At 37.6% G+C, this 12,882-nt stretch overlaps 1 protein-coding gene across 2 annotated transcripts in view; it reads left to right on the top strand.

Annotated features, from left to right (window-relative positions):
• SI (sucrase-isomaltase) overlaps window positions 1-12,882 on the top strand; it is a 470,126-nt gene that overhangs the window by 407,641 nt on the left and 49,603 nt on the right. For both annotated transcript variants that reach the window (XM_073626133.1, XM_073626134.1), the window contains exons 57-59: window positions 4,710-4,826; window positions 5,708-5,792; window positions 9,354-9,492. In XM_073626133.1, coding sequence (XP_073482234.1) covers window positions 4,710-4,826; window positions 5,708-5,792; window positions 9,354-9,492 — 341 coding nt within the window. The remainder of the gene's footprint in view (window positions 1-4,709; window positions 4,827-5,707; window positions 5,793-9,353; window positions 9,493-12,882) is intronic.

The raw sequence follows: 12,882 nt of genomic DNA, 5'->3' as shown, positions 1-12,882 counted from the left end.
AAAGAGTTTTTTTTTTTACCTTAATGCATAGAATGCATTATGGTGAAAAATGGCAAGGGTTTACCACCCCTTTAATGCTAATGCTAAAGTTGATGCTTATTTTTGCAAATATGTTTGTTTGGTGACACAGAAGGCTGGAACCCTGGCTTCCTCAGCCCTCTTTTATTATCTTTATTATTTTGTATAAAACTTTCAATGGGGATTGATTTATTACATGTAATATTGCATGTTTACTGTGCAAGGGAACTTTCAATTAGCTTAGTGAAAGTGGTAAAAATTAACTTTGCAAAAAAAAAGACATGATTTTTGCTTGCGCATGATTGAATGATTGACGTCAGCACAGACTCACCTAATTCGCTAAGATTTGTGAAAATTCCTTTGCAAAGTAAAAATACTCCTTTAGTAAATAAACCCCAATGTCAGAATAGATTAACACACAATCAGTGGCATTCAATAAAGCACTTTCCTGGTGGTATAGCCATTTAAAATGATCTGCGCCAGATTCAAAAATCCTTGACACTAGTTTCTGTATATTTACTAAAATGGGTAAAAGATTCAGAAATTTCTTAATAGTTCAACTTTTACTTTTACAAAGTAGGAGCATGGCTGCAGTAATTTCAGAAATAATTTCCTTTGGTTCTTAGATGACAAAACTGGAGGTAAATAAGACCACCTCTACATTGTTAAGGTTTCTGTTGGCTTGACTTTATTACCATCCTATTAACCAGTGATGCTGAAAGTGGTCAGTGCCTGATGGGGAAGTGCAAGCACTAGTTCCCCCCCGGTCCCCTATATTCTTGTGATTGACAGCAACTCAGTATGCAAATTATATATCCACTAGCAGGCTGTCTGCTGGCTATAGATCTCCAAATCAGCAATGGCTTATAGATATATGTTTGTGTTATCTTGCCAATAAGCTGCTGCTGTTTGGACTTCTTAATATATAATTTTTAATCATTTTTGCTATTTTTATCTAGTGCGTTTTTTTTCCCTATATATGGCTATAGATCTGCCTACTATCTGCTGTCCATCAGAGTAACTGACCCAATAGAAAACTAGTGTCTCTGAATTCCTTTCAGGCTCTGGCTACCCAACTACATGGCCACTGCACTGTCTGTGTGACAGCTGCAATGGCAAGGAGGGAGCTCAGCTGCACTCAATCCTCATTGTGCCTCCACAGGCGATGCTTGTTCCAAATGTATGCACCTGTACAGTACATGTATCTTTCAACTGCATCAACATTTGTCATGCAGAGGCACAATGGGAGTTCTAAAGGGGTGTCTATTAATTCCCCAGAATGTGGCTGATCTACTAAAGGAGTAAAGCAAGTTCACTTTGCAAAATAATTTTCACTTAACTTTGTAAATGTAGTGAAAATTCACTTTGCAAACAAGCTTTACTCCTTTAGTATACAGTATTAGCCGCAATGTGTTCAGATGAGAGTTGTTTATTATAAGGAATAATCACCACCTTTCAGTTTAATAAAAAAAAAAAAGAAAGTAGAAGGTTCTTTACTTCTTATAAGAGATTTGTAAACTATATAAATAGGGCTAACAAAATATATTACATATCGTGTATATCAAATGGTTTTGTTAGATAATGAATTTATGTAAAATATCTATTAACATATGTAAATTATATTGTAATTAGAAATGTATTTTAGCTAGATGGGGATATATTTAACCACTTCAGCCCCGGAAGAATTTATCTCATTCCTGACCAGAGCGTTTTTTGCGATTCGGCACTGCGTCGTTTTAACTGACAATTGCGCGGTCGTGTGATGTTGCACCCAAACAAAATTGACGTCCTTTTTTTCCCACAAGCATTTTTATTATGTATGTATTTGTAATGGTGGCAATCTGCGATTTTTATCGTGACTGCGACATTATGGCGGACAGATCGGACAATTTTGACACATTTTTGGAACCATTGCCATTAATACAGCGATCAGTGCGATTAAAAATGCATTGATTACTGTAAAAATGTCACTGGCAGTGAAGGGGTTAACACTAGGGGGGCGGTGAAGGGGTTAACTGTGTTCCCTGCTAGGTGATTCTAACTGAAGGGGGAGGGACTAACTAAAGGAAGTGACAGATCCTGGTTCCTAGCTAATAGGAACACACGATCTGTCACTCGTAACAGAACAGGGATGTGTGTGTTTACACTCACTCGTCCCTGTTCTGTGTCTCCTGCACACGATCGCTCGTGGCCGGCGGTCATCGTGACTGTTGTCCACGAGCATCGGCACCCCTGCTGTGCTGCGGGCGCTCGCTCGCCTGCTATCCGGACCCCGCGGGCCATTGTACAGCTACGTGGTTTCATACAGGGGAGCCAACCTGCCGCATTATAACTGCGGCGGCTGGTCCAGAAGCGGTTAAACCATTGAGTGTGTTTCAGCTTCAAACCATTCCTGGCTTCCCTGTTGGTGTCTCTGTAAACATTTTTCCACTTCAAAGGTCTGGTCATTGTCTTTCCCTTATCACATCTCATAGGGGTTATATAAACAGCAGCCTTATTTGAATCCAATCAGGCTGCACCCAATATAGATTTGCTATGTATAGTGACATCTAAAGCTCAGAATTAAACTCATTTCACACTTGTAATGTACATTGTATTGTAAATATGGTTTTGTGTGTAATTTGTATATATCATGTAACCCAGTGTACTTATAGTGTACATTGTTTTGTAAATACTGTTTAGTGTGTAATTTGTATATCTTATGTAACCCTATTGATAAATGTACAGTGGGGACGGAAAGTATTCAGACCCCCTTAAATTTTTTACTCTTTGTATTGCAGCCATTTGCTAAAATCATTTAAGTTCATTTTTTTCCTCGTTAATGTACACACAGCACCCCATATTGACAGAAAAACACAGAATTGTTGACATTTTTGCAGATTTATTAAAAAAGAAAAACTGAAATATCACAGGGTCCTAAGTATTCAGGCATATGGAAAAATGCAGCGCATGTACAAATGAATATAGGTCTATATTCATTTGTACATGCGCTGCATTTTTCCATATGCCTATTTTGTTGTTTTTGTCAAACTGTATGCAGCAGCTTTCATTCATTTTACTGGTTAGCGCGGTGTTTTCTATTTTACTCCTAAGTATTCAGACCCTTTGCTGTGACACTCATATATTTAATTCAGGTGCTGTCCATGTATTCTGATCATCCTTGAGATGGTTCTACACCTTCATTTGAGTTCAGCTTTGTTTGATTATACTGATTGGACTTGATTAGGAAAGCCACACACCTTTCTATATAAGACCTTACAGCTCACAGTGCATGTCAGCGCAAATGAGAATCATAAGGTGAAAGGAGGTGCCTGAAGAGCTCAAAGACAGAATTGTGGCAAAGCACAGATCTGGCCAAGGTTACAAAAAAATTTCTGCTGCACTTAAGGCTCCTAAGAGCACAGTGGCCTCCATAATCCTTAAATGGAAGACGTTTGGGACAACCAGATCCCTTCCTAGAGCTGGCCATCCAGCCAAACTGAGCTATCGGGGGAGAAGAGCCTTGGTGAGAGAGGTAAAGAAGAATCCAAAGATCACTGTGGCTGAGCTCCAGAGATGCAGTCGGGAGATGGGAGAAAGTTGTAGAAAGTCAACCATCACTGCAGCCCTCCACTAGTCGGGGCTTTATGGCAGAGTGGCCCGACGGAAGCCTCTCCTCAGTGCAAGACACATGAAAGCCTGCATGGAGTTTGCTAAAAAAACACCTGAAGGACTCCAAGATGGTGAGAAATAAGATTCTTTGGTCTGATGAGACCAAGATGGAACTTTTTGGCCTTAATTCTAAGCAGTATGTGTGGAGAAAACCAGACACTGCTCATCACCTGTCCAATACAGTCCCAACAGTGAAGCAGGGTGGGGGCAGCATCATGCTGTGGGGTGTTTTTCAGCTGCAGGGACAGGACGACTGGTTGCAATCGAGGGAAAGATGAATGCGGCCAAGTACAGGGATGGACGAAAACCTTCTCCAGAGTGCTCAGGACCTCAAACTGGGCCGAAGGTTTACCTTCCAACAAGACAATGACCCTAAGCACACAGCTAAAATAACGAAGGAGTGGCTTCACAACAACTCCGTAACTGTTTTTAAATGGCCCAGCCAGAGCCCTGACTTAAACCCAATTGAGCATCTCGGGAGAGACCTAAAAATGGCTGTCCACCAACGTTTACTATCCAACCTGACAGAACTGGAGAGGATCTGCAAGGAGGAATGGCAGAGGATCCCTAAATCCAGGTGTGAAAAACTTATTGCATCTTTCCCAAAAAAACTCATGGCTGTATTAGATCAAAAGGGTGCTTCTATTAAATACTGAGCAAAGGGTCTGAATACTTAGGACCATGTGATATTTCAGTTTTTCTTTTTTAATAAATCTGCAAAAATGTCAACAATTCTGTGTTTTTCTGTCAATATGGGGTGCTGTGTGTACATTAATGAGGAAAACAAATGAACTTAAATGATTTTAGCAAATGGCTGCAATATAACAAAGAGTGAAAAATTTAAAGGGGTCTGAATACTTTCCGTCCCCACTGTATATTGCAGTTTGAACTACCTCTTTTGTTCAAAAACCCTCAGATCTAGCTGTTTATATGTGTGTATGTCCTATATTGATTGGAGTGTATTCACACTTACCTAGTTAACAGAAGATTTTAGGGTAATGATTTTATGTCTGTTATCCTGGTGTTTTTTTTTTTTTTAGCGATTTAGAGCCCACACGGCATTCCCAGATTTTTTTAAGAATGTCACTGCAGAATGGTGGAAACAAGAAATGCGGGAATTCAGAGAAAAACATATTAGGTTTGATGGCATATGGATTGTAAGTTTTGATTCTATTAATTATATTTACATTGTTTGATTATAGGACAAAATAATTTCCATAGCGATGCTGATCAAATTAGTTTTCAAAGTCAGGAGGCTATTGGGTTGTTCCATAGTAATGGGTATTTATTACTAATGGGTCACTCGCTCCACCAAAAAAAAAAGCAGTCTATTTTCAGAATCCCATACTATTTCAGTAGAAACTGCAGAAGCAGAGATAGATAATGCACATATTTATTCTTTACTAATCATGAAAGTAGGGCTTCATGTGACTTATTCTATACATGCTTTTAAACTGGGAAGCCAGAGCTAAAAAGTTGAAGATTTGATTTGATTTTTTTTTTTTTACTGTAGCAATTATCCCGTTTTTTATTATGTGTAGCAATTATCAGTAAGTTTAGCTGCTCCAATATTCAGGTTTACAAATCAGATGTGCTACATTTTCATGGTGCACTTATCACTAGAAGCTATGAAAATTCAATTCAGTTTCTGAGTACTCAGTTTCTGAGTAGCATCAGTAGCACCAAACAAAATGTGCTTTTTTTTCTATCAATCCATCCATTCAGCTATAATATATTAGTACACTTGAAATAGAACTCTGATGCGGTGATATATGTTGCACATACTTAATATGATCGACTTACTAAAAAAGTAGAGGCTGTTCTCTTAGCAAAGTGAATGCTCACTTTGTAAAGTAAATTCTAATGAATGTGGGGGATCTTATCCAGTAACATTTACTTTGCTAGATGAATAGTCTCTAATCTCTTTCAGAGATTATTCAGGTATATTGTTATTCTGTGTGTCTTTTGCATATATTTGTGAATGGGAGCTCCTATGTTTATAGTGTTTTTATGCATTTTTTGTATATTTTGTTTTCAGGACATGAATGAACCAGCAAGCTTCGTTCATGGATCAGTCACTGGTTGCCGAAACCAAACTTTGAATTTCCCCCCTTACATGCCATGTAAAATCTTTGTTTTTATATTTTATATTTATTTGTCCTTGCTTTAAAAATTGTATATATGTTAATGATCTGGCAATAAACATCATCTGAGCAAAAATCTTATGTTAAGGGGTAGACTGCAACAAACCTGAACTCCTTGTTGGAAAAAAAAGGACATGGGATGGATTAAGCCTGGTACACATGATGAGATTATTGGATGAATGATCGTCCGTTTTTTTATTTATTTTTTTATTATAGTCTCCATATCAAAAAAAAAAGTAGACACTAAAGTACACAAATTCTGGTACGACAGAATAAAAATTTGGAAGTGATGTAATGTATTGTATTGCATTTGTATTATATTTTCGGATGAACACTGTACTGATTAAATGAAAATCGTACGATCTGGTATCGTATGAATTTTTTTATTCGTTTTTGTCCCTTCGTGTACTTTCGAATGAAAGCTGTGTACTAATGATCAGATTACCCAATGATCCCTTCGAAAAGGGTATTTTCGTCCGATTTTCTGATCGTGTGTACAGACAGTCCTTTAAAAACCTTGTCTAATTGTTGTTGTTTTTCCCTGAATTAGCCGGGACTGTTACCCCACCTTAGGTCCTCCATTGCACTTCTGTTTAGGGCTGCAGCTGATCCAAAGAAACAGCATGAATGATTGACTGGACTGACTGTTCTTTATGTTTATAGCTCTATGCCTAGAACAAAGAGACTGAGGTGGCTTTGGCATATATACAGTATATATATATATATATATATATATATATCTTACACATCTTCCAGCATGTGAAACAGAGCTTGAGGCTGCTAAAAGTTTTTGGGCATTTTTCTGAAAAATCTAAATATAGAAATGGTTTGATATTGCTTGTATAATTGTATTCTCCAGAATACATAAAGTTAACCTACAGTTGACTAAATGCGCCACACACAAAAAGGACAAAAAGAGGAAAAAATACTGGAGAGGATTTTTAAGGCACAACACGTCTATTAAAAAATACAAATTATTTATTTTATTACATCACATATACAGTATCATAAAAGAGTATTCCATCTTTAAAAAGAGTCATATACAAAACATAATCAGGTAAAACACAATACACCCTTTTTACATTTGTACAATAAAGGGATAATGCATCTTACTCAACAGATGTTACATCTTGAAATTACAGGGCTCAACGTGTTATTTGGATTAAATCCAGTTATTCAGGAGCCCAACATGTGTGTAATTTTAACCACTTGACCTCCGGAAGATTTACCCCCCTTCATGACACGCCGTTTTTTGCGATACGACACTGCGTTACTTTAACTGACAATTGTGCACCCATGTGACACTGTACCCAAATTAAATGTGTGTCCTTTTTTTCCCACAAATTGAGCTTACTTTTGGTGGTATTTGAACACCTCTGCGGTTTTTATTTTTTGCGCTATAAACAAAAAAAAAAACGACAATTTAAAAAAATATATATTTTTTTTACTTTCTGCTATAAAACAGATCCAATAAAAAATGTAAAAATCTAATGTCTTCATAAATTTAGATCAATATGTATCCTGGTATATATTTTTGGTAAAAAAAAAATCCCAGTAAGCGTATATTAATTGGTTTGCACTATGGGAGATAATATTTTTTAATTCCTGCTATAAAACATATCCAATAAAAAAATGTAAAAATCAAATTCCTTCATAAATTTAGATCAATATGTATTCTGGTATATATTTTTGGTAAAAAAATCCCAGTAAGCGTATATTAATTGTTTTGCACGAAAGTTATAGCGTCTACAAACTCTGGGAGATTTTTTTTTTACTAGTAATAGCAGTTATCAGCGACTTATAGCGGGACTGCAATATTGCGGCAGACATTCTGACACTTTTGACACTTTTTGGGAACCAATGACACTAATACCGTGATATATGCTAAAAATATGCACTGTCACTGCACTAATTACATTGGCTGGGAAGCAGTTAAACATCTAGGGCGATCAAAGGGTTAAATGTGTGCCTAGCCAGTGTTTATGTGTATAGAATGTGGTGCTTTTACTAGAGGAAGTAATCTATTTCATTCCCTGCTTTGCGGGGAAAGTAAATCCATTACTTCCTCTTTTACATAACAGAGCTCTGCCTTGTTTACATAGTCCTGTGTGTGTTCCGATAGTCGGCAAGCAGCTAAAATTATTTTTTTCTAAACAGAAATCAAAACTATAAAAGAATAAATTATGGAACATGTCATCAAAAAGTTCATAAATATAGACAGGACTGTATTTACCCCATTGTAGGCAGAAGGGAAGAAGACCCAGGAGGTAGGCCCAAATAGGAAACCACACCAGCAGGAACAGCCCCAGCACACTAGTACCACAACATAATGGTCAATTCACACTTCTATATACCTCACACTAAAGCGGCAAAATGGGTACCAGTTCTAAAATTGTAAAACAAAACAAGACCACATGTCAGGTATAACTACGCAACATGGAGTCCACATTAAGAAGACTTGCATAACTTACCGCTATATATGAAGTTTGCCACAAAACAAAATATATATAATTATAATTACCAATTGTATATCCACACTTGTTTATCAATCCCCACAGTAGTTCATGATCTCATCAAATATCAGCCCCACTAACCATGAGATGAATTTTGAGGATAAAACACATCAATTCTGTATTAAAAAATGTAAATAATATATACTTCAAGGAACAAAGCTACTAATTACCTTTACAAACATGAGCCACAATAAGGGCCTTTTGTTGCTTAAAGAGGTCTGAATGACCCTATAGTTTATCTCCAACAATTATTTTCTTTCTGCAGTAGGTATATCACATTGTAGCACCAAATTCTAAATGCATTATCCCTTTATTGAACAAATGTAAAAAGGGTATATTGTGTTTTAAATGATTTTGTTTTAAATTATTAAATCATGTCACATGATCCTGCTTCCTACTTCATTCTACTGAATGGCTCACTAATGAGGTTGTAGCTAGTAGTATCTGATTTATTTCAAGATATTGGTAAAATATTTATTTTGGAAAATGCATAGCAAGTATAACATAGGTAGACCCTATACTGTTAATATGTCTATTTTGATGAGGAAGGGTGGAAGATAAATTGTATATCCAAATCGAAAAAAAAATGTTTTAGTCTTTAGATTGGTGATGCGTTGAGACCTCTGTTGGATTTATGCCTTTGCTCCCACTTGGGAGATTCTTTGTGACTATTGTCAGTGGAACAGAAAGTAATTGGAAATCCCAAAGTTTACACTAATCAAAGAAACAATAACAGAGCAGTAAATTTTCAGTTAAGGCTATCTGTTCTGTTAAATACCATCTACAAGGGTGTTTCTGAAAGATTTCCTTTTACTTCCTGGTGTGTCTGTGGGACAAGGGTTTCAACTTTTCCCCACTGTACCCAAAACAAATTGGCTTTAGTAAGCTTAAATAATTTAACCCTTAACAAAGAACTTAACATTGAACCTTAACATACAACCCATTTAAGACAATGCAGCGTACATGTGTTCATGTAAAAATGTTGAATTAAATACAGATATTGGTTTAACATTATATTGTTTTGTAGTTTTGGACTCAAAAAATATGGGGTTGAATCACAAGACAATATGCATGGACAGTCAACAATTCCTTCCTGATGGCACCCCAGTAAGGCACTATGATGTGCACAATCTGTATGGATGGTCACATGCGAGGCCAACATTTGAGTAAGTCATTTGTTTAATTTTATTAATATTCCTATTTATGCTTAGAGAGAGAGAGAGAGAGAGAGAGGGATTTTTTTTATTATTATTATTTTTAATTATTTGTGATTTCTGCCTTCTTATTTCAAAATATCTAATGACAGGCAAATATTCAGCCCACCATCACTTCTGCCATTTTTAAGTACTGTATTTATTGGCGTATAACACTCACTTTTTCACCATGAAAATTGGGTGCAAATAGCGTGTGCGTGTTATACACCAATACTACAATTTCGGCTGCCTCGGAGGCAACAGGGGGGGGCGGGGGAGGGACGAGTGCCGTCAGATTACATACAGTGAGAATCTCCTGTTTACTTGGCGGCCTCTGTAATAGGAAGTCAATAGATAGCAATGGCGAGGCTGCTGCATTGATGGCAATGGCGAGGCAGCATTGATGTGGACTAATAAGGCTCTATTGATGGCACTTGTGAGGCTGCAGGCGGGCATTGATCAGGCTGCATTGATGGTAATGGTGAGGCTGCAGATGGGCACTGACCCTTATTTTGCTTCAAAGTTCCTTATTTAAAATTTCAGTTTTTTTCCTGAAACTTCGCTCTTAAAATGAATGTGCGTGTTATACGCCTGTGCGTGTTATATGCTGATAAATACGGTAGCTGTTAATAGTTCGAAATAAAGTCAATGTGCCGTGAAATATAAATAGTAAAACTCCAATCAAAGCAATTAAAAAAGGCTGTAAATACTCACCTTGTCCATTGTCCATTGCTCAAAAAAAAATCAGCAGATTCAGAGATCTATGCAGCTCAGGTTTTGTACCACTCTTAACTTTTCCTGTAATAGTGCTAAGCCTTTCTATTGTTGGTTTAATTTGATGGGCAGTCTTGCTTAACAATAAAGAGCCTTGAAAAATGGTAGGGGACTGTTAAGGTTTAAGGTTTACAAAAACAGTCAAGATTTACTTTTATTTTCTGGTGCCTATATCTACTGATCTGTTGTTATTTTTTTCATATGTTTTTCATGTTTACTAAGCTGTGTAGCAACTGCCATTGCAAAGTGCACAGTCTTTTCGCCTTTAGTAAATCAACCCCAGTGTCTAGTTAAGCTTTGGAGAGTCAAGGTATGGATTTTGAGGGGGACCCCAATGCCATTTTTTTAAAATATTTTGGTGCGGGGTTCCCCTTAATATCCATACCAGACCTGAAGGGCCTGGTATGGAATTTAGGGGGACGCCCATGCCATTTTTTTTTTTTAATTTTGGTTCGGGGTTCCATCCATCCCATGCCGTTTTTATCAATGAACTTTTATGTGTATTGTCGGACCGACAATTCATTATAGCCGCGAGTAGTTTTAAATGACTTTTTTCCTTTGAAATGTAATTTTGCTGTCAGACTGTTCTAAACACGGGAAATATGCGCCCCTTTACAGGCATACTATAGACACCCCCCAGGTACGAAATTTAAAGGAATATTACACTTTTATTGTTTCACTTTAAGCATGATTAAAATCACTGCTCCCGAAAAAACTGGCATTTTTAAAACTTCTTTTTGCATTGATACATGTCCCCTGGGGCAGGACCCAGATCCCCAAACACTTTTTATGACAATACCATGCATATAAGCCTTTAAAATTAGCACCTTTGATTTCTCCCATAGACTTTTAAAGGGTGTTCCGCGGCTTTCGAATTTGCCGCGAACACCCCCAATTGTTCGCTGTTCTGCGAACTGGTGAACAGCCGATGTTCAAGTCGAACATGAGTTCGACTCGAACTCGAAGCTCATCCCTAATGGTAAGGCATCTTCTGTTATGTTTAACAGGTCCAAGAAGCTTTGATTTTGCAAAAGACCTGTTACTCTGATCATCTAGAACTTTTTCAGGTTAACCCTTGGAGTATACACGAAGTATGCATATTTTGGCACAAGATTTGTCCTTCTCCACAGACATCTGTACATGTAGAGAAATCTGAAGTATGAGGCACTGTTTGGTGTGTGCTTTCCCTGTCATGCTTTGCCTCACGATGGTTACCTATGGACAGATTGGGACTGTCTTGAAGTGGATGAAACACGTGCATGTGATCATATCTATCACATTCTATGCACTTAGTAGTAGCCTTAAAGTCTTTAGCATGGTGTTCTGTGTAAGCACAGCATTTGCAGCAAACCCCAAGTTTCTTTAAAAGTTCTTTGTGTTCTTGCAACGGTTTCTTTCTGAAGCTAATATACCTCCTAATTGGGTGTGGTTTGTTATGTATGGGACATTGGCATTTTGGGTTCTTGCTTTTCTTGTTCTGATTAGTCTTTTCAGAGACTGGAGTAGGTTCTGGTAGAATATCCTTTCCACAGACAGTGGACCTCTCTGGTCTCTATGTGGAATGCGTTGGCTTGGAGGCCTTAGGGAAGGAGGACCAAGAGGTTTGGACTCCCCTAAGGAGAAACATGGATCATTCTTAGTATCTGCAATTCCCCTATTTAACTCACAGAAGTAGGAAAGAGAGGAAAGCAAACTTTTTTTTTTCTTATGTGTACCTTGAATTGAAGAAGTATAATAGAAGGTCACTGGGCTCTTGAAACTTTAGAATGTCTCTGGCATATTTTTTAGGAAGGTTTGCAAGCAGAGCATCCTCAATGGCTTCTGCACTGCCAAGTCTACGCTCATGTCTGTCCCAAGCACCTACGGCAAGGTTGTCAATGTACTGTAAACAGCTTTGAGTCTTTTAATTTGTTCAGTGAATTAAGGACTCAGCCACCTGATAGGCAGATCTAGGTCTTCTGTAGTTGTTACATTTAGTTCACTGATTGACGTGGATTTCCTACCTCTGTGGTTTTCTAGTTTGTCCTCAACCTTAGTGGGACCTTTCTTGGTGAGTTCTTTGTGAAGCATGTATTTAGCAAACAGTGACATGTCTGTGTATTTAGACTTTGAATGCACAGCTGCATGTTGATCAAAGTCAGTTACATTGTCTGGTGTACTTAGATTAAGCGACTTTGAGAGGAATGGTGGTGGAAAGGCGTTCAAACCTAACACTGACTTAGAGTTGATTGCCATGTTGAGTTGTAGCTGTGGAGCAGTATGCTTGGTAGAAGGTAATTGATTAACCTCATGGCAAGATGTATTGTCTTCTGCTGTGGTGCAAGAGCCTGGAGTACTGAGAGATGAGAAGACGCATGATCTCTAAAACCTTTAACCTTCCATCTCTCTTTCAAAGGTTGCCTTAATTGTAGAAGCTTCAGCATCGGCATGGACTTTAATAAGTTGTTGACTGAGAGTGGAAGATCTTGATTGTAAAGACTTGGTAGATCTGTAGGAGTGTCATGTAGATGCAGAGCAGTGAGATTTAGATTCATGAAGTTGTGTGATTCTAAGCTGTCTCTCTCTAGAATAAGCTCATTAAATGCCTTT

This window comes from Aquarana catesbeiana, linkage group LG04, assembly GCF_042186555.1.
Source record: "Aquarana catesbeiana isolate 2022-GZ linkage group LG04, ASM4218655v1, whole genome shotgun sequence".
Taxonomy (NCBI): domain Eukaryota; kingdom Metazoa; phylum Chordata; class Amphibia; order Anura; family Ranidae; genus Aquarana; species Aquarana catesbeiana.
The sequence above is the reverse complement of the archived record's forward strand: the minus strand, read 5'-3'. Positions and strand labels throughout refer to the sequence as shown.